Raw genomic sequence first — 21,056 nt, 5'->3', positions numbered from 1 at the left:
TCTGCAGTAGCTCGCCATAGAGCAACGTGCAATACAAAACATCAAACAGTGTTAAAATGTCTTTAATCCCCCGGAGGCCGGTCTGAGGCGGTAGCGCAGTCAGGGCCGGCCACATGTGCTTCCCTCCAGGAAGACGGGCACCGGGAGCAGCACTTTGGCCCCTGTGAACTGCAGCTTGTCGCCATGCCAAGGCAAGAGGCCATCCCACTCCTTCCACCCCCAGCCACGTTTGTGTTTTGCGTTCAGGCTTTATCTTTTGGAGGGGATTCTGCTGCAACAGCATGTCGTGACACCCCTCCGAGGTACGGGGAGCATCACCGTGCTGGTATTTGTCCCCCCCATATGCAGTAACTCGGTCTGCGGTTATTATTCATATCTGCTGCACCGGCGAGTGCCATGGACAGGCTCCGCGAGCCCCTGCCCTGCTCCTGCGGGGGCTTTCGGAGGGGACATACTGAGCGTGGAAACCCGAAGGCCGCTTTCTCCCGAGGGAGGAAGAAAAATCACAGAATCACAGCACGGTTTGGGTTGGAAGGGACCTTACAGACCATCCAGTGCCACCCCCGTGCCATGGGCAGGGACACCTTCCCCTGGAAAATCCCCTCGCCGGGGAGCGCAGGTCGGTGCTCGCCGCCTCCTCACGCTCCCCGCTCAGCCCCCGCCGTGCGCGTTCCCCCGGGGCCGGGGCCGGGGCCGGGGCCGGGGCCGGGGCCGGGGCCGGGGGGGGCCGGGGGCAGCGCGGACCAGTGCAGCTGCGCGGCCCGCAGGGGGCGCCGCGGTGCTCCCCGCCGCCCCACCCCGCCGTGACGCGGCGCTCCCGGCCGCCGCTCGTTGGTCCCTCGCCGCCTCGCCCTGGCGGCTCCTCCCCGCCGGCCGCCGCTCACTGGCGGGCGGCGGAAGGGGCTCCTGCCCATGGGCGGGGTGAGCGCCGCCGCCTTCTCCCGCTGCCCGGCGGCTCGGCGGAGCGGCGAGGCCGGGCGTGCGGCGGGGCCATGGCGGGCGCGGCGCGGGGGCTCGGCCGGCGGCGGGGGCTGTCGCTCCCGCTGCTCTGCGCGCTGCTGCTGCTGGGCCCGGCCCGCGCCGCCCACATCAAGAAGGCAGAAGCGGCGGCGGCGCCCGGCGAGGCGCTGCGGTACCTGCACTCGGCCGAGCTGGGCGAGGCGCTGCGGGCGCTGGCGGCCGCGGCCCCCCCGGGCCTGGCGCGGCTCTTCAGCATCGGCGACTCGGTGGAGGGGCGGCCGCTGTGGGTGCTGCGCCTGACGGCGGGGCTGGGGCCGGAGCGGGCCGGCGAGGAGCCCGGCGGCTCGGCCCTGCCCGGCCGGCCGCAGGTGAAGCTGGTGGGGAACATGCACGGGGACGAGCCGCTGGCGCGGCCGCTGCTGCTCCGCCTGGCCCAGGAGCTGGTGCGGGGCTGGGCCGGCGGCGAGGAGCGCATCGGCCGCCTGCTCAACACCACCGACCTCTACCTGCTGCCCAGCCTCAACCCCGACGGCTTCGAGCGCGCCCGCGAGGGCGATTGCGGCGGCGTCGGCGGCGTCGGCGGCGCGGAGGGCGGCCGGGAGAACAGCCGCGGCCGCGACCTCAACCGCAGCTTCCCCGACCAGTTCGGGGCCGCCGAGCCCGACCTGGAGCCCGTGCCCGAGGTGCGGGCCCTCATCGACTGGATGCGCCGCAACAAGTGAGTGCGGCCCTGCCCGGGACCCCTCCGGTTCCCCCCGGCCCGGTCCCCCCCTCCCCGGTTCCCCTCTGCCCGGCACGGCCAGCCCCGCGCTCCCGGCACCCCGCTTCGGGGAAAGGGAGACCCTCGGCTCCGCTCCCTGGGGCCTTCAGCTCGCTTTCAGCCTTTCCCAGTGCTCCCTAGTAGGGCTTGGGGGGGAAAAAGGGCCGTTTCCCACCTGTTTGTGGCCAGCCTGCCCCCGGCGCTGGGCTGGCCCTGTTCCACAGCCAGGGACAATCCCGCACCCGGGGACTGGGCTAACCCTGGTGCTGGCCGGTGCGTGCAGGACAGCGGTTCGGTGGCCACAGTTTGCTGTGCACCTGCCAAGGAGCCCCGCTAGCCCCACGGGACACAGCGCTTGCCCTGCACACACCCAGGCCATCTGCGTGTCTCCCTTCTCCAGGAGCCCACAGCTGGAAACTTCTCGTCCGCTTCGTCTTGAGCCTGTCTGTGGGTCTTGCTTGGGACCAATAACACTTTCACCACGAGCTGTGGGATGCGTGAAATATTCGGGGTTAAGTGTGTAACTGGTGTGTGTACAAACACGTTACCCAAGAGCTGGGTTGAGCAGGGCTTCCCCCGTGTTCGTGTTTCATGGCAAATTCCCTGGATTTAGCAATAACGCTCTGTGCAGCAGCGTTTCCAAACACAGGCCCTCTCCTGCGGCACTTTTCCCCATCTCCTCCTGTCGAAGCATGCCAGACTGAGCCTTAAGTGCCCACACTGACCCGCTGGGCTCTCGCCTTCCCAGGGGGTGAAGGGTGGGAAGCTGCTGTGCCCGGCGTGGGGCAGCCCGGGAGGGGAGATGGCGCCTGTGAAGCCCAGCTCCAGTTTGGGGCCCAGGGCAGCCCAGGAAAGCGCAGCGGCCAGGCTGGGCACTGGCTCTTCATTTGTTGTGTGCTCTTCTTTAGAGAACTAGTGGAAGGTCCAAACCCCTAAGGTCAGCGCAACCAACCGTGTGAAGTTGTGCAGAGAAAGCCAGAATACAAAGTGATCGGAGACGAGCAGTGCACTGAAATGAACTGTGACCCTTTTCCCAAGACGGGGGTAGAGAGAGGAACGGAGAGGGGATGGCTTATGGCTGTGGTGCGCTGTAGGGCTGTTGGTTGGATCCAGCCAATACACACAACATTCAGCATTATATAATGTTTTAGGGAACAAAATTTGCTTGGACAAACTATCTTTGTTAAAACTTGGTGGTTGACGGTGTGCGTAGGGATTATTGCTTTAGAGGAATTTCATGAGCTGCACCAGTAATTCCTTGTCCTAAGGATCCTTTAGGACAGCTCTGATGCAGCAGTTTGCACTAAAATCCCTCCAGACTTGGTTCAACTCAAAATTAGTTACTGGGGAAACTCATGCACACTCTTAATATCATTTTGAAAGTACCTTGGTTTTTTTTCTTTTATTTTTTTGCAAGTGTTTGATGTGTGATTTGCAGGTAAGCCAGGGTGAAACAGGAAGAACGTGGTGCTTTGTGCATCCCTTTGCCCGGCAGCACCAGTTAATGCTGGTACAATGGTTAGACTAACGTAACCACTGATACAAAAATGAGTGGGTAAACAGAACTGTTTGATTAAAAAAAGAGATAGTGGGTGTAATGCAATTCGTGTGCGCTATTTTAAGCAAGGCAAAGGTATTGGTCACGTACTGCGCAGAAACTGAATCCCAGTTGACCGAATGAGAAGGAGAGTTCTTTTTCCCCTCAGTGCTGTATTTGGTGGAAAGAGGAAGAGCAGAGACAATTACCTTTGGGATTCATTGGAATGCTTATGCAGCCTGTGATCAAATTGAAGTGTGATACAGGGCATGCTGGGCTGTGTTTTCTGACTTGGGATTTTAACAGCTCTGTCACACATCCAGATGTTATTTGTGCAAGTCAGTTTTGTCGTACGTACCAAGCGTTGCTCACAGCTTGACGCAGAGCAGTGTACATCGCTTTATGTGCAGGGCACTGCTTGCCTGTCCCCAAGTTTGAGGGCTCTGTCTTAGGCTGAAGCAAGAAACTTGTGTCATCTCCTGTAATGCCAGATGTCAGTTTGGGAAGTGAATAAACCAGTCCTGAGAGTTGGTTTATTGCAAAAATCTGCTGACTTCCCCGCCCTGCTCCCACTTGGACGCTGTTCAGACCCTCTGACAGTCCTGCTCGCTGTGTTGGAGGCCCCCGTTAATGCGAGGGGATGCGTCTCCCACGACAGAGTATCTTTTTGTCCAACAGCAGCCAACTCTGCGTCGGACGAGTGTGTATCTGCTAACGTAACCTTGGTGTAGCTGCAGCTCCGCAGGCGTTCTCCCTGCACAGGGCTGATGGAGCAGGGTCTGATCGCTTCCTCTTCCAAAGTAGCATTATTGCTGGGCAGCTCGTCCAGTGGACATGTTTTGCCTCATTGATCCCTAGTAGAGTTTGGAGGCTCCTGAGAACACTGTTTGGGTGGGAAGGCAGCAGAATAACTGGTTGGGTGGCTGTAGCCACCTTCCTATTGAAATTGTTCCAGTGTGACTCTTTCTTCTTTTTCTTCTCCTTCCCAACCCCAGGTTTGTGCTCTCTGGCAATCTTCATGGTGGCTCGGTGGTTGCAAGCTATCCCTATGATGACTCTCCCACACATAAGCCCACAGGAGTCTACAGTAAATCGGCTGATGATGAAGTGTTCAAATATTTGGCAAAAGCTTACGCGTCGCATCACCCCATCATGAGAACTGGCAAACCCAATTGCCCCGGTGAGGAGGGAGAGACCTTCCAAGATGGTATCACAAACGGTGCCCAGTGGTATGATGTAGAAGGTAAGCTCTGCTGGTGAATCGCTCTGACTCTGAGAGTTTGGATCACCTAACAGACTGTCTTACAGAAATAGTTTCGTGCTCCCACTGAGAAGTGACATCCAAACTAGTGGTGATTAGCACAGAGGAAAGGACGGTGGGTGAAGTGGTATTTTTAACTTTGAATGTGTTCTAGCAGCTTGAAATGAAGGGAAGCGGCGTCACGGGCACACCAGTAAGTGCATGATGAATCACAGCTTGGCAGATGTTTGTAAGGAAGAGATCACAGCAAGCTGGAGGGTTCTTCCTGACCCTGTTAGGTGCTGGAGAGTTATCCTGCATGTGGAGGCTTCGTTTGCCTGAGCTGTTGTTAGGTCTCCAGACGGTCACTACATTTTGGTACAGGAAAGAGAAAACTATTGTTAAAGGTATTAAACCACTGCTAATATTCTGTCAGGTTTTTTTTAACCTCCAGACTTGTAATTTTGTAAAAGGTTATAAAACAGCCTGCTGTAAAACTATGTAAAATGATTTAAAAGCGTGGTCTGAGCTAACCTGGCTGCTCTCGCTGGAGGTGAGGCAGGGAGGTTTTCCATGAACTGCTCTGCTGTTAGACCTGTGCAGAGGGTCACAACCAGCATGGCCTGCTCTCATCCACCACTGTGGTGGGATCTAGAAGGGATCCAAATTTTGGTCTGCTGGGGCTTATAGGAGAGCTCCTGTTCCCTCCATTAGGCAGCTGCTTTGGAGGTGATCTGGATATAATTACCTCCTGGTGCCAGCACTCTGCTTGTGTGGAGGTGGCTGGGCTGGCTCAGACACGCAGTGGGCTGCTCTGTGTGCGTCGGTTCTGCTGAAAATGGGATTTAAACGACAGTTTATGTGATGAGATGCTCTTATGGAAAAGGCTCTGTGGGCTGGTGGGAAGAGAAATCTTGGCCATGTCATTAGAAGCTACACCATTGCCGTGCCCCCTCAGCGGATGTTGTACAACCACGGCCTCACCAGGCAGTGCGGAAACTTCTGTGGCGAGGATGCAACAAAAACCTTGCATAAATGATCCGAAGAAGCTGCATTGCTTTGCTGTGCCCGAACTGCTCTGCTTTCCCTCGTGCTAGGGCTGAGGGTTGATGGCAGGAGTGCTGAGCAAGCAGTGAAATCAGGTGGTGTTTATCCTTCAGAGCTGACAGCTTAACAAATTCTAATAAGACAGTGTCTTTCCAAAACATGGGCTTCCAAGCTGAGTCCTCTCTTAACCCTGCATCCACCTTGCTTGGGAAGGAGGGAGAGGGATCCAGTATTGGGTCTGAACACATCACCTCTGTGCTGGAAGAGAAAGTCTTGATTTCAGCGGTGGCTGAATCATTCCCCAGGATTTCACTGGTCAAATAAGATGCCGTGTTCAAATAAGATGCGATTTTATCTCTTTCTCTCGCAGCTGTCTCCTTCCCTCCACCCTGTTGAGCACGCCAGCCCTGGTGTTTGCTGGCTCAAGGTTCACTGCTGCTGTGAAAAGTCCAGGAGGAGGAAGGTTTGTGTAACCTGGTGAATTTGCTTACAAGGGAACAGGATATCCTGGATGGTCTGTGCTGCCTTGTTCTGGTGGCAGGCACTATCGGCAAACATCTCAGTCGGGTGGTTCGGTAGCTGCGGCTCTAAGGCTTCTGCCCTTGTAACGACGTGGGCTGGGTGTGCTCTGAAGGGAGGGTGGTTCCCAAACTTTGGGCCTGTGTTCCCCTGCCCCCTGTGAGCAGCATTTTTCGCTGCAGTGTTAACTTCTTCAGCCTCCTGCTGGGATGCCTGGCTGGTGGCTGTGGCACCGGTGCGTGAGCCTTTCAGGCTGCCTTTGCCTTGTCAGCGAGCGGAGCAGAGGTTTCACCTACTTTCCTTTCACAGGAAATGTCAAAGTGTGAACTGAAGACCCGTTTGCTCCGTGCTGCCATCACTGTGGTTTATATTATGTCCAATAGCCTCCAGCTCCCGGCCTCTGCAGAAATAAACCCTTTCACTCTGACAAGCCACGATCTTGGGCTCAGCGCAGACGGCTGGAGGCGATTCATGGGCAGAGATCGTGGGGAGTGTGCACTGACACTGGCCCTCGGTGGAGCATTGCTGAGGTTGGCAGACCTGTGCGGTTTCTCCCCGAAGTGCTAATTCACATCTTATTGCAGTTAGAGACGCACACGTGGAGGGTGATGGCAGCCCCTGGAGCACCTCCAGGCTGAGGAGTTCACATAAGTGTAGCCCCTGGGAGCTGAGATCCAGGGAAGAGCACGGGTGAACTAACAGATACCGCAGAGGCCAGTGCACGTGTGTTTTGGTGTTGTGTGAAGTTACTGTGTCCCTTCGGGGCTTTAGGTGTTAAAATTTATTTTTAGTAGTGGATGAAGAGCAGGCAAAGGGGAGTCAACTGTACGCCATGTGTGACAGAAGCAGCAAAACCACCACGGTGGCTGTATTGAGTCATCTGACTCGCTCAGCTCTGCGCCAAGGACTGCTGAGGCTCGTGCTCGGACCAGGAGGCCTTTCCCAGCGATTGCAGAATTTAAATGTGCGGTAACACGAGGCTGGGGAAATCCCAGCACCCTGTGGGAGCTCCCTGGGCTGAGCTCTAGGGATAACCAGAGTATGGGGTTCTGCGAACGGTGCGGGGCACACACTTGTGGCCTGCAGATCAGGTTGTGCGAGGAGAGGCTGCAGGCTCCAAGGGAAATAAAGCCAGGAAAAACAAAGAAATGAGAACATGAAGTCTCAACAGGTGGAAATTTTCCTGCCATGTTTTATCATGTGAAATCAAACATGCTGGAAAGCCAACTGCTACGGCATTCATTGTCCCGGAGTTACCAGTTCAGGTTTATGCTGGTGCCAGACCGCATTAACTTTAATTTGAGTTTGCAAACAACCTCTTACGTGTATCAAACCTGGTGGCAAGTACAAACCATTGGAGTAATCGTTAAGGTCAAGTGTGCACAAAGGAAGGTGGCTCTGCGCCAGACTGAATTTGGCTTCTGCATTCCAGCTGCTATAGATAAGCACGTCTGTGACTGGGGACGCTTTTTAGAGGCTATCTCAGTTGTACATGCTCTTACCCTTCCTTCCTTTTTAACCTCTGGGGGTTTTAACTACCTAGTGGCTGGTTCAGATCAAGAAAATACATGCGAGTCTGGGCTGGTGTATGGTCCAGGTGATGTTTGGAAATCGGTTAAGAAACCACTTAAGTCTTACCTGTGGGAAGGACGTGCTTGCCTTTATTTTGTAAAGAGCCAAATTCAGAAGTTTAATTCAACATAATGATCAATAGGGTATTTTGTGGGCAGCCTTGGAAGGTCTTGTTATTTGCAGTCCCTTCCTAAAAGTTGTTTGCCTTGCTAGTTTGGCTCTCTGGTGTCCCAGTGTTTGAGGTGTTTCTGGTGCATACCGGAAGACGCTTCTGAGGTTGAAAGTGGATTTAGGTTACGTGTGTGCTTACTAGGTTGTTTTGACTGTGGTTACTAGCCCCACTGAGCTTCCGAACAGCTTGTAGTGGCATCAAACTCGGAGCAATTAAAATGAGTGCTGAGAACAGTGGGTGCTCATGGCATCACTGTGGTGGCCTCTGTTTCCTGGGCATGGCAGAAGGCAGTCGCACAGTGTGAGCTCTGGTAGAAGACTTCAGCCATGTCTTTCTGCGATATGCACAGTTAGCTGCCCTTAGGTGTCTGTGTTTTCATAAAATTCTTATTGCAAATTTTTCTTTCTCCTTGAGAAAAGTATTGGCTTGGTGGTTCGAGGGTCTGATGCCTCTTTTCACATCTAACAGGAACTGCTGGGCAGTGCTGTGGTGGTGCAGCTCTTGGGAGGACTCTGTCCTCCTCTTGGCGAGAGCCCTGGGAAGGCTGCAGGGCTGTGGGGCAGCTGCTGGAGTAGGAGGCTCAAACCTCACCTCCTCGGAGTTTTAATGATTGCAGACTAATGGACCAAAACATTCCTCTGCCTGTTTGGTGCTGCTGCTGGTGCTCGCCCTGGTCTCACGCTGAGACAATCGGTTCTGTCCACAGAGTAAGCAACTTGTGCCACGTGTTTAATCACGTCTCTGGCTTGCTTTGTGCCATCTGCTCTCTCTGCAGAGCAGACACGACTATTTCTCTGCTTTAACTTAGCTGCAGGTCTCTTATCTCCTGATGCCTGCTCCAGCGAGAGCAGGAATTAGAGAGGTTTCTGCATAGTGCAGTTTGAAAATAGAGTCCTTCCTGGCTGGCCTGGAAGGCTTCTCCTGGCACGTGGTGTATTTATGGTATCTGGATTCCCAGGCCTGACTGTAGAGAGCTGCATTCTCCTGCTTGCCTGCCTGGAGCGGAGCTTGGCAGGGAGCAGAGGCACGCTTGTCAGTGGGAACTCTGCAGCGCTTGTGCTGCCTGTTGTCTGGGGTCCTTGCCTGAAGTGCCATCCTGATGCTAAAGCAGTGGGACAGAGCAGGAGAGAGGTTTGTTCTGAGCATTTTTGTGACCTGCTGCCAGCCAGGGCCTGACTTGCTGTGACTGCAGGCTGCTCACTTTTCTTTGCTCTCCTCACCAGTAAAATAGGTATAATGCTTCACTGGGAGGCTGAAGCTGTATGCAGTGTGGGCTAAAAGACACCCTGTGATTAAAAAATGGTGGAATAAATCCAGCAAGTTATGCCAGCTATTACCCAAACAGAAAGTTAAGAGTACAAACACTGTAGTCTGACAGTCTGCTGCCTCGGGTGTGCTTTTTCCACCCTGCTCCTCGAGTGTAGTGCTTTGCTAGTGGTAGGCTGTGTACGGGTCTCTCTTTACACCTGCATAGCCAGGAGAGGCTGTACAGATGGTATATGGAAAAATACATAATTCCATATGCTGTAAAAATAACTGTCCTGCTCTGCAACGGGGCCGTGTGAAGGCCAAATATGTGCAGCGGATACAATCCAAATTTTCAAGCACGCAATGGACTACTTTCTCAAAGTGACAGTTTTACCAAAATTGATGTAGCGAGCTCTAATTTAGTCCATTGCTGGTCTATTATGGGTGAGCATCTGTCCTAAATTTGCTTGAATGGCAGATGAAGCACTAAATACGCTTCATAATGGCTCTGGTTTACGTATGGATGTTTTCAAATGCATTAGTGTCCTGCTATGAACAGATGGTTATAGGCTGGCAAATTGTTTCACTGTGTGTGGTGTTTACTGGCGAGAGAGCATCTCGCTGTGGGTTACTTTTCTGAGCCTGGTAACAGGAGCTGGGTAGAACTGAGTATGTATCAGGTTCGCAGGCCTTGTTCCTCTGACCTCTTGAACTGAGTTTGAGAGTTTTAAAGTCCTCAAACACTTTTTGGCCCCTTGTGCTGAACAGAAAAGTCTCTTTGCTGTTTTGATCTCAGCCCGTGCACAAGCTGCAATGCTCTCTGGCAGCGAGTGACATTTGGTTTGTTACAATAAAAGCTTCGTGTTCCCTTAGCAGCAGGCTCCCAGAAGAATTGAGAGGAACTGGGACGTCTTTTGTCTGGTACCATCCCACACATCCTCCCAGGGGTCTGTTCTAAATCCTACTTTACGCTGTCGGTCCATCTCTGCGTTACCTGAGTGCGGTGGGGCTATTGAATTCAGAGCAGCAATCCCTGACCTTGTGGGACAGTGAATCCTCACAGCCACCACATTTGTTATAAGGCTCCTCTGCTTGGTACAGTGCTGCTGATGGCTTTTCCTGGCGGTGCATTAACACAGCCTCTGCAAATTCCAGGTAGCGCATTTGCATGGTGGTATCGATCCCTTCTGGCCGGCTAATTGGCCAGCACCCTGGAGGGTCCCTCACGTGTGAAGGAGCTTGTGAATGATGAGGAAACTGCTCAGACAAAGCAGGTGAGGTTTGTTAGCATAGCACTAATGTAGCACTTTGTGGGCAAAGCAAAGGATGGGAGTACAAAGGATGCATTTCTTACAGACTTGCCTGCTGGGGTCCTGCAGGCTGGTGCCATGACACGTGCCTCAGGCTATTTTCTGCTTTCCTTCCTCCTGAAGCTTGCATCCGCCTCCTGCGGGGCAAATGTGTGGCTGTTCCACGACAGATGGGCTGCTGAGAGCCAGTTTGACTTCCTCAACTCATCCAAAAGAGGCCCATTGCATGTGCCCCTGTGTCCAGCTGATGCTGGTGGGAGTTGTTCAGTCGGTGCTCAGAGGTCTCTGGGCTGAGTGGTCACAGGTGCTGCTGTGCAGGTTGGGGTGGAGCCGTCTAGGAAGTGGTGGCCAAGGCCGTGGTGCGCCAGTCTGTCCAGATTGTAACTGAATAAGGTGTGTAACCCAGAAGATATCATCAGTATGCATAAAACTTAGCGTGCTGTGTTTGCCATACCGACACAACTGCCTGGTTTGATGGTGGTGGGGATGGGGATGATTCTCTCATGTGGCCATGACATCTGGCTGCAGTCACGTGGTGGAATTTGCCGGGGTGACTCTGAAACCTGTTTCACAGACTTGTGGTGTTTTTGGAATGTCCTTTTTACTATTGAAAGCTCCCATGAACGTTTAGAGGGCTGAATATTTGCAGTCTTCAGCAGTGCGCTGAAGTCTGAGCTCCAGACTGTGAGTGTTGATACCTGCAGACCTCAAGTCCTGCTGGTACGTGATTCATTCCTGTTTGAGAAACAGGTTTGCTTGCTGAGGGTTGAACGTAAACTTCAGCAAATGGGGTCAGGACACTTGCTGGAACAAGGTGACCTTCTTGATTCGTAGCAGTGCCTGTGGTTTACTTGAAGGGCAAGAATAGCAAGATGAGCTTAACACTGGGAAACAGTTCTGTGTGCTCCTGCTTTCCAGTGCTCATGGAGGTTTGGCTGGTTTAACCCTAAGCTAGCAAGATGTCCCCAGGTGCTGCAACGTCCTTAAATTAAATGAGACTGCTGCCTTAGAGAGGAAATGTGGGAAGGCTGGTGACTTGGCTGCAGAGCTCAGGGAAAAGAGCAGGTTTCCCAGTCTGCATACTGTCCCCCTCTTGCAGGACCTGGCTGTTGTGGGGTCACAGGAGTCCTCAGCGGTGAGGGAGGCATCACTGCCCTCCCAGATCAAGAGGAGAGTTTCCTGAAGGTGACTTGCTGCAGTTCACTGCGTGCTGTCACTGTGTCAGACCTTGCCAGACTTTCTGCTAGGGCTGCTCTAAATATCAAGTAAATGGAGACCTTCAGATGAGGAGCTGGAGGAAAAGAGCAGCTGAGGAAGTAGAGAAGGGGAAGCATTGCTCTTGTGTAGAGCTTGCTGTGACTTTTTTGGGAGAGCAGCTGTGTGGTCCTTGAATCTGATTTCACCGTGCAGATTTGAGCTGCCACCTCCCAGGCTGATAGTCCGGTGTGTTCTTTTGTATCACTGCCCGAAGCTCATTTTGGGTGGAGTAACTTCTCTTGCAGGAAAACCTCACAAATCTAAAGGTGGCTTGGAGCGCATAGTGAAGGACTCAGCAGCCCTGATGCTCAAACTCCGGTGTCCCTGCGCTGGCATCCAGGATTTGTAGTGTCTGGAAAATGTCTTCACAGCGAAATGAACCCCTGTGAATTTCCAAGTGCTGTGCTGCTGGGTTCAGCTGGCAGAGCAGTAAGACCGAAGGGACTGTCATCTCTGAAGTGTCTGCGGGTGATTTGAATGGCCCAGTGTGCCAGTTACTGGGAAAAACAGAGCTCAGTCTTCCCCAGCACGGAGTCTCCTGATGATCTGATCTGACTTTTCTCCTTAGGTTGTTCACTCCGGAGCTAGAGTGGCATCGTGGTGAGATGCCGTTGGGGAGCTGAAGGACAGGGAAAACTCTGCATCCCTTGGTGAGATGTCTGTACATTGCTCTTAGGACATGTGTCTGCCTCACTTTCTCAGGTGGGATGCAGGATTACAACTATGTGTGGGCCAACTGCTTTGAGATCACGTTGGAGCTGTCCTGCTGCAAATACCCACCGACCTCCGAGCTTCAGCAGGAGTGGGAGAACAACCGGGAGTCTCTCCTTGCTTTCATTGAGAAGGTAGTGTGGGCTGGGATGGGCATGGGGGCAGCAGCTGCGAAACCCACGTGTCTGTGGTGGGCTGAGAGCACCATGTTCAGCTGCTCTTGTGGCTTTGCTTGCTGCATGTGGTAACACAACTGTTGGAGTTGCTGTGCAGAGGTTGGTGGCTACAAAGCTGCTGTGTATCGCTGTGGTTCTGCCACAGTTCCCACATCCTCCACGACAGCAGAGCTCCGCTCAGAGGGGCCTCATGGGGTTCAGTGTTAAACAGAGGGACCAATCAGTGCAGTTCTCACTAAGTAATACAGAATACCTGTATGACCTCAGTGCCATGAATCTCCAGTGATGTTCAAAAGCACCAACACTGCTGAGACCTTGACTTGCAGGGTCCTCTGCCAGGTCTCTCCAGATGCCCATGTATGAGTTGAGTAGGTGACAGTTTAGGCTGGGAAGGGAGGCAGCTGCATTTTGTCCCTCGGTATGGCCTGTAACCCTGCTATGTTCGTATTGTTGTGTGCCCATGTCGATGAAATAGAGGATTTGTTAGGGAGGATCAGTTCTGAGATCTTGCTGCCTTCCCAGTGCAGGCTGGAATTCCTGTCCTTGCCGTCTGGCCAAGCCCATGGGCCCTTGGGTGTCTTTGCCTGGCAGCTGTCCTGCTCTGCCGCGTTTCGGGAAGGGCAGGGGGGTATTGCTGGGCAAGGGCACAGTTCCCCTGACGTTGCCTGTCTTCAGCCAGGCTCTTGCATTGTTTTCCTCAGGTCCACATTGGTGTGAAAGGCTTTGTCAGGGATGCAGTCACTGGAGCTGGCCTGGAGAGCGCGACCATTGTTGTTGCCGGTATTGCTCATAACATCACAGCAGGCAAATTTGGCGATTACCACCGACTGCTTGTGCCTGGGACCTACAACGTGACTGCAGTTGTAATGGGGTAATGTCTCTGTGGCAGCTTACAACCACACTGCCAACTGCTCATGTTCCTTCACCTGATTTCTTCCCCCAAAGCATCTTGTTGTGTGTTTAAGGGGCTTCGCTGGAAGCTGCAGCAGCAAAGGACTTCAGCTTAGAGCTGCAGCTGTGTTTATTCACCCCATGCCCTGCTGCAGCGGGGTGCTGTTGGATGCACAGAATTTCTGTCACCTTGATTTGATTGCTTGTATCAACCTGCATCTTACTTTTTGGGCAAAGGGAGAGTGGAGTAGGGTCACCCCAGTAAGAGTTTGTGTTGTCTCAAGCCTGGGTGTGAACGTGGAGCTTGCCCCTGGGCTAGCTCTGTGATATGCCTGCGGCTTCTTCCCCAGTGAGCGTGTAAACAGGAACTCGTGCCTCTGTGACACAGCAAGGACAGCAGCGTAGTTGGGTCTGGTGGCAGTGGGATCAGTCCCGTCAGCTTGTTTGCTGGTGAATCTTTCACATAGTCGTTAATGTCCCAGTGTGTTCGGGCTGGGAGGAGTAGGCTGGAGCGGTGGAGAGGCTGCAGGGGGCTTTGGCCTCTGTTCGGCAGAGCCTCCTTGCTGAAGCCGGTTGTTTTTTTCAGTTACACACCAGTGACCAGAGAGAACATCGAGGTGAAGGAGGGAGCTGCAACAGAAGTGGATTTCTCCTTGCAGCCAACTGTAATGCCACCAGCTCTTAACGTCACGCAGTTCACAGCAACGCCTGCTCCTGTCTCTACCGTCACCCCTACCCCTGTGCAGGCAGAGGCCCCAAGCCCAACCTCTCTCCATCAACCCGTCCAACCTGTGGACTTCCGCCACCATCACTTCTCAGACATGGAGATCTTTCTGCGGCGGTATGCCAGCGAGTACCCCAGCATAACCCGACTCTACTCCGTGGGCAAGTCGGTGGAGCTGCGTGAGCTCTATGTGATGGAGATCTCGGACAACCCTGGCATCCATGAAGCAGGTAATGTGGGAAATCCTCTTTGGCGAGGCACGAATGCAAGGGACAGATGCTTTGCTTTGGGAGACTCTGGGCAGAGCAAAGAAGAGCGTAGAGCTGGCACCTGTCTGAAGAGAGACTGTGCTGCTCCTTGCAGTATCCTTTCTAAAAAAGACCAGGTGCAGTGGGTGGCATTAGTGTGTTAAAGAGAATTGCTGGGGACATCTACACTGGTCATGGAGCTCTAGGGACAGAAAGATGAAGGGGCTTCCCTGCAACAATGTCCTTTTTTGGTGGTGTGGGAGCAGAAGGGTAAATTTTGGGTAAATGCCCTTCAGCCCTGCACAAAGGCCTGAGAGAGCAATGCTCAGGGTGGTGAGATGTTTCCAAGTTTTAATGTACTGATTATAATTGTCTCTTTGGTGTGGCCGTGTGTCTGCAGGTGAACCAGAGTTCAAATACATTGGTAACATGCATGGGAATGAAGTTGTGGGGCGAGAGCTTCTCCTGAACCTCATCGAGTACCTCTGCAAGAACTTTGGCACGGATCCTGAAGTCACTGACCTGGTCCAGAGCACACGGATCCACATCATGCCATCCATGAACCCTGATGGCTATGAGAAGTCCCAGGAAGGTATTGCTGTCTGTGTTGATATATCTGTGGGGTTTCTAGTGCTGAGAACAAGCCTTTGGGTTCATGGTACCTCTCTGAGAAATCCGGAAGCCTTGCTGGAGCAGAAGTGCTGTCTGCACAGGGAGGCTGGGAAGGGACTTGGTGCTGTGGGATGAGTGGGTGGACCCCACACTGCAGGATGTGGGTGGTTGACTGATGCTTGAAGCTGTTGGGGAGAGAGAGCTCTTACGCTTCAGCAGTGCTATATGCTGCCCCTGTTTGGGTCCCCTTACGGTTTGTAGCTATCCCAAGGCTTATTTTAAAAAAGGACATTCCTTTGACACAGCTCATACTTGCTGTGCTTTGGTCCGTGTTTTTAGTAACATGTGATGTGGAAGCCAGGCTGTGTGCAGAGCACTTGTCCAAGGATAATATAGACTTTTATCATGATGTTGAAATTGGCAAAGACACCCTTCAGGGTAGTCCTTAAAACTGCGTGGCTTTTGCAGACTGGCAGAGCAAAGTCTGCCCAGAATGTTTTTCTGGAAGCAGAGCTCTGCTTGGGTTTAACAAAGAACTTGTCCAGCTGGTTTGAGAAGGTGAGCTCTGAGGTTTCTGCGGTCGTGACATCCGGCTGCTGGGATTGTTCATGGTTTGCTGCCTTTCTTCTAGCTGTGGTCTGGTTGACACTGAGCGCCTGTGCAAACACCCACTGGAAGGGCCCTCAGACACCTGTGTGCACAGAGCGGGCCTGTTGCTGAGGGAGAGTGTGGGGGTCCCGTCACTCTGGGGTGTGGGAAGCCAGCACTGTTGTGCTCTCTGCTGGTTTCCATTAATTAATAGTTGTATGCGCTGTAGTTAAGAGGACAAAGCCTCTGCACTGAAGTGGGAATTTGCATAGCGCAGAAGCTTGAACATGTGTTTAATTTTCAGGAGACAGAGGAGGTACCGTTGGCAGAAACAACAGCAACAACTACGACCTGAACCGGAACTTCCCAGATCAGTTCTTCCACGTGGCAGACCCTCCACAGCCAGAAACTCTCGCTGTCATGACCTGGTTAAAGACTTACCCATTTGTGCTCTCAGCAAACCTGCATGGAGGTATGGCAGCCAGACCAAGCTCCTTCCTCTGCGCTGAGGTTCCAGGGATGGGTGTTCGCAGGGGTGTCTCTGTGGTGTTGTAGGCATGAGCTGGGGAGCTCTGTGAGCAGAGAGCTCTCTGCCCTTGGCGTTGCTGTGAGATGACAGGAGCGAAGGCAGACGGGTTCCTGCAACGGGGTAAGGCCATTTCCAAGGGACCGACGCAAACAAAGAGTAAACGAAACCTTTTGTTCATGCTGCTGGAAGATGGAGCAGAACCTGGAAACAGAGGGTGAAAAGTGTGTCCCCAAGCACATTTGTAGGGAGTTGAAGAGGCTGCTGGGAGGATCACAAGGACTTCTCTGAAGGGAGCACACGCATTGGGGAGTAGCTAGCTCATTGCCTGTAGGGCGATGGGAATGGGCTCTTGTCAGCGGCTGCTCAGCAGCTGGGCCTGGGAATGTGACACAGTGCTGTGGCTGTTGGAGGCTTCGTAGTGTTTATAAAATGAAGGGAACGAGATGTAATCCTGAGGGTTCCTGGCCTTGAATTGCATGGCGGAACTATGAAATTTGCTGTAACTTAATTATCTTTTTGGAGTGATCTAAATTAAGTCTCTGTGTTACAGCTTATTCCCTAGACAGTTTGTCTGCTGGCTTGTAGCTGTGGTAACTCGCAGGTGGTTGCTTTGTGCTAGCGTGTTTTGTAGTGCAGAAGTACCGAGTGCGGGTACGAGGGAGCTGGCAGGTCTCCAGCAGCGGTGATGTCTGGAGTTCCACGGTGCTATTAGTACAACGTGCTTAGGGAAAGCTTCAGCAAGCCAAAGATGTTATAATCTTTGTGTGCTTGCAATAGACTCCAGAAGGCTGAAAAACTGCAGCAGTTGGGCCAAAGGCACTACGCGTGTTCTGGGAAATGCCTCCCCTTGCTTTCTGTCCTCTGTGAAAGCGATTATGAAGAGGTTGTGCTCATCCCACCTTTGATATGTCGTGGCTTGGATTCACCTTCTCAACTGAGTGTGGTCTTATCTCTTCCTGTGCTTTTGTTGTCTCTTCTAGCCACTGGGCTTAATGCTTTGTGTAATGCCAAGTCTTGAGAAACAGAAGACTTGGCACTCCCCGGAAAAAAAAGGAAAACTTCCCCTATTAAGGCGAGGGATCATTTGGAAAGCATGCAAGTGCGAGTCAAAGCTTGTTTCCCCTGCAGGTTCTCTGGTGGTTAATTACCCCTTTGATGACGATGAACAAGGAATAGCCATATACAGTAAATCCCCAGACGATGCTGTGTTTCAGCAGCTGGCACTTTCCTACTCCAAGGTAAAACTCTAATGGGAGAACAGGCCCATCCTGCTGGGTTAACTCCTGACGCTGCCGGGCACCTCCTGAGCGGCTGGTAGAGGAGGGCGCAGGTTCTGTGGGCGCCTGGTGCTGTGGCCCAGCAGGAGGGTTCTGGGGAGGCTCTCATGCCATGAGTTCTGTCTGCAGGCACTGCAGGAGGAGCGCTCTGTGCAGGCGTGGGGGCAACGCACTGAAGGGTGGTAGAAAATGCTGAAAACACGGGCCAGGAGAAGAGCAAGGATGTCTGTGGGTTGGGGTTGGGTGCAGGTGCAGTCTGTTGGTGCTGCAGCTGTACAAATGCATGCCTGCACGAACCTCGGTGTTTGGTAACCCCAAGTGTGTGACTAATGTTAGAACAAAAGTGCCGGTGGCTGTAGAGCTCAGAGACTCGGCTTCACATGTTGCATCTTGTTTTTTAGGAAAATACAAAGATGTATCAGGGAAGCCCTTGTAAGGATATGTACCCCACTGAGTACTTCCCACACGGCATCACTAACGGGGCTCAGTGGTACAACGTTCCGGGTAAAGCAGACCTTAAATCTATTGCACTGTTTGTCTCCAAGTTAATGCATGTGCAGCTTCAAGGATTTAGACTGATCAGTCACAAGCTCTGCATTGGTCAGCCCAGGTTACTGGGACTCAGGTTGCTTTTATAACCTCTTAAATAATGTACCCAGCTAAAGTTATTCCTGGGGGAAGGAATTTATAGTGTAGTTTTTCTGGCTATTAGCAAAATGGTTTCTTAAGATTTTACAGCAGTATATTAGCATGAAAGGTATTTACAAGAAGGATGGTTATTTGTCTGCTATTTTGGCATCCCTTTGAAGCTTGAATCTTGCCCTGCGTAGCCTTCTCTGCAGCTATAAAATGCATGCTGTAGTTTGTAGTTCATCTTTCTCTACTATCCGATATTTATATATATATTTTTTCTGTTTTTGAGCTGTGGTACGATTGCCTTCAGGAGAACTTGTCAAAACTTTTTTTCCATTCCTGTGGTAGGTGGGATGCAAGACTGGAATTACTTAAATACGAACTGCTTTGAAGTGACCATTGAGTTGGGCTGTGTGAAATATCCCAAAGCCGAGGAGCTACCCAAGTACTGGGAGCAGAACCGCCGATCTCTCCTCCAGTTCATGAAACAGGTGAGACACTTTGACCCCAAGCAATTGTGTGAGCTGCCTCCGGGGTTTGCGCTACATGTGCCAGAAGGAACAGGCTCATCTGGGCTGAAGTGAGTGCTGCTTCCTGGCCAGACTGGGTACCTGCTCCACAGAAATCATCCCCATCAGAACATGACTTGGGGACTTCTCTCCCCTCCTTCTCAACGTACCAGCAATCTGTATGGAAACAGCAGCCAGGTGATGCAGGTGTGGGCTTTGTATTTACCGCTGCCTTGGTTTTCCCTAGGCTGGAGTGGCCTTTGTGTGCCGTTCCCATCTGAGTCGGGGCTGGTGGTAGTGCTGCGCACCTGGGGCATGCAAACAAAGGTGTGGAGCACAGAGTGCTGTGGTGGCACCTGAGCCAAACAATTGCTCATTGTACTCATCAGGTGATCTTTGTCCACGTCGGCTGCTGGCGAGCCTAATCTGAACCCTTTTGGAACATGTTGCTCCTCTGGGAATGCTGAACCTCCTGGGCTGGGAGCCGGTGGGATCTGGGTATCAGTGATCCCACGGCGATGTGTGGGGTGGGAGGCAGAGCGAGGGCTGGCACTCAGCAGGGCTCCGGGTCTGTGCGCAGGTTCACCGCGGCGTCCGGGGATTCGTGCTGGATGCTGCGGATGGAAGGGGCATTCTCAACGCCACCATCAGCGTTGCTGACATCAACCACCCGGTGACCACCTACAAGGATGGAGACTACTGGCGCCTCTTGGTCCGGGGGACATACAAGATCACAGCATCTGCCCGAGGGTGAGGAAGCCATGGCACAAGGAGCAAACAGCTGCACGGCTGACTTCCCAGTCAGGAGTAGTCCTCTCGCCTCTGCCTACGGCAGACGTAGGCATGGGTCTTTCTCCTGTCCTCTGGCCTGTGCAGAGTTAGCAATGGGATGCTACCCTGATGTCGGAGACTGCTCACCTGGTGCCGGTGTACAATCCAAATCTTCCCTTGTTTGGAGGTGGTGTGGGGAGGGAGTTGATGACTTAATGTCTTTAGGGGAAATTCTCTTGCAGGCAGCTGCCCACAGAAATGACTTCATTGCTTCAACCGCTGCCAAAACCTTTGGGTTAAAGCAGCCTGACTACTTGTCCTGCCAGTCTGCCACGTAACCCTGCAACACCTGAGCCAAAAAAAGCTCAGTGCCATGTTAGGCCCTGAGCTGCTCCCTGTCCTCCTGCCATTCCCATGTCCCTTTGAGGTGTTCTTGTTTGTTGTTTCTATGCATCTTACTTTTGGCTGGGGAGCAGTAGCAGTCCCCTGTGAGTGTCTAGTCAGGAAGAGGGGTGGCTTGTTGTGTGAGGCCTTGAACCCCTGACGTTTCCTTGTGCCTATGTAGGTATGATCCAGTCACTAAGACGGTGGAAGTTGGCAGCAAAGGCGGGGTGCAAGTCAACTTCACTCTTTCACGGACAGACATCAAAGTGGAGGAGGGGAAGGTGCCGATCTTGAACACCCCAGACACCAGCGACCCCAACGAGAAGGAGTTTGAGACCCTAATCAAAGACCTCTCTGCTGAGAATGGCCTGGAGCGCCTCCTGCTTGCCTCCTCGGGGGATGTCTCTCCTTACCGATACCGCCCTTACAAGGACCTCTCTGAGTTCCTCCGAGGCCTCTATCTGAACTACCCACACATCACAAATCTCACCAGGTGAGAACTCAAAGCAGCAGTGCTCAGCTCCTCCTTGAGCAGCAGCCTGCGGTAGGGAAGTGGTGAAATGACGAGCCCTGAACGCAGTGCAGAGGTGGGGAGCTCATCCCTCCTCTTCCCTGCAGTCCCTGGTTCGAGGGAGCCCCATGAGCAGGGGCATGGTGGCAGAGTTCTGGCTGCAGGGGCTCACAGATGCATCCGTGTGCTTTTTCCTGAGACATCATTTTACTGACTTAATCCTGGGGTGCTGTCGGTTCCCCCGGGGTGCCCGGGACTGGCGATGTTCCCAGCACTGATATCCCAGGCTTCTGCAAATATCTCTCTTCCACACTCTTTATTTCCTCCGTTTTCCATATCCTTTCTGACATCCACCCTGCTAAAGAGTCCCCAGCAAAAGTGATCAAATTTGACTTACAAATATCAAATGGCATTTTTTGATTGTCTGCCTTTGGATTTTAATTCAATAGTGCGAGACACGTTTGAGTTAGGTTGCCCTGAGCCAAGGTCTCTGCCCTCCTGCAGGAGACCATCTGTCTGCAGTCCTCTGCTTTCCTTTGTGACCTGTAGCGCTTACCCTCTGTCAGCTTTAGAAAGCACAAATCTCTTTGTCCCGGGGCCTCATTTGCTTGTTGTTACCAGGCACAACGTGCTCATGTGCTGTCCCTGCTGGTGCCAAGGCTGCTTTTCTGATCTGTAGCCTCTATTGTCCGTCCAGTTGCATCAGCCCCGATTGTGTTCCCTGCTTTGCTTGCATTCAGTTTGCTAACTTAATAGCGTGACTGTAGCAACAACTTCTGCGTTACTGGAAACAGGCCTGCTTTTGTCCTCTAAACTGGGTGCTTTATGAATTAGTTTGATGTCCAGATGTATCCTGATCTGAAGGGAAAA

General features: G+C 52.9%; 1 protein-coding gene across 1 annotated transcript in view; it reads left to right on the top strand.

Moving 5' to 3' along the window:
• The first annotated feature begins 992 nt into the window (after window positions 1-992).
• The window catches only part of CPD (carboxypeptidase D), a 28,729-nt gene continuing 8,665 nt past the window's right edge, over window positions 993-21,056 (top strand). The window contains exons 1-12 of the mRNA XM_068415439.1: window positions 993-1,678; window positions 4,253-4,500; window positions 12,325-12,467; window positions 13,211-13,380; window positions 13,987-14,354; window positions 14,773-14,964; window positions 15,877-16,044; window positions 17,230-17,339; window positions 17,780-17,882; window positions 18,360-18,502; window positions 19,101-19,270; window positions 19,857-20,168. Coding sequence (XP_068271540.1) covers window positions 993-1,678; window positions 4,253-4,500; window positions 12,325-12,467; window positions 13,211-13,380; window positions 13,987-14,354; window positions 14,773-14,964; window positions 15,877-16,044; window positions 17,230-17,339; window positions 17,780-17,882; window positions 18,360-18,502; window positions 19,101-19,270; window positions 19,857-20,168 — 2,813 coding nt within the window. The remainder of the gene's footprint in view (window positions 1,679-4,252; window positions 4,501-12,324; window positions 12,468-13,210; window positions 13,381-13,986; window positions 14,355-14,772; window positions 14,965-15,876; window positions 16,045-17,229; window positions 17,340-17,779; window positions 17,883-18,359; window positions 18,503-19,100; window positions 19,271-19,856; window positions 20,169-21,056) is intronic.

The sequence above is a fragment of the Nyctibius grandis genome, chromosome 18 (genome assembly GCF_013368605.1).
Source record: "Nyctibius grandis isolate bNycGra1 chromosome 18, bNycGra1.pri, whole genome shotgun sequence".
In the NCBI taxonomy this organism is placed as follows: domain Eukaryota; kingdom Metazoa; phylum Chordata; class Aves; order Nyctibiiformes; family Nyctibiidae; genus Nyctibius; species Nyctibius grandis.
This window is presented reverse-complemented; position numbering and strand designations above follow the sequence as displayed.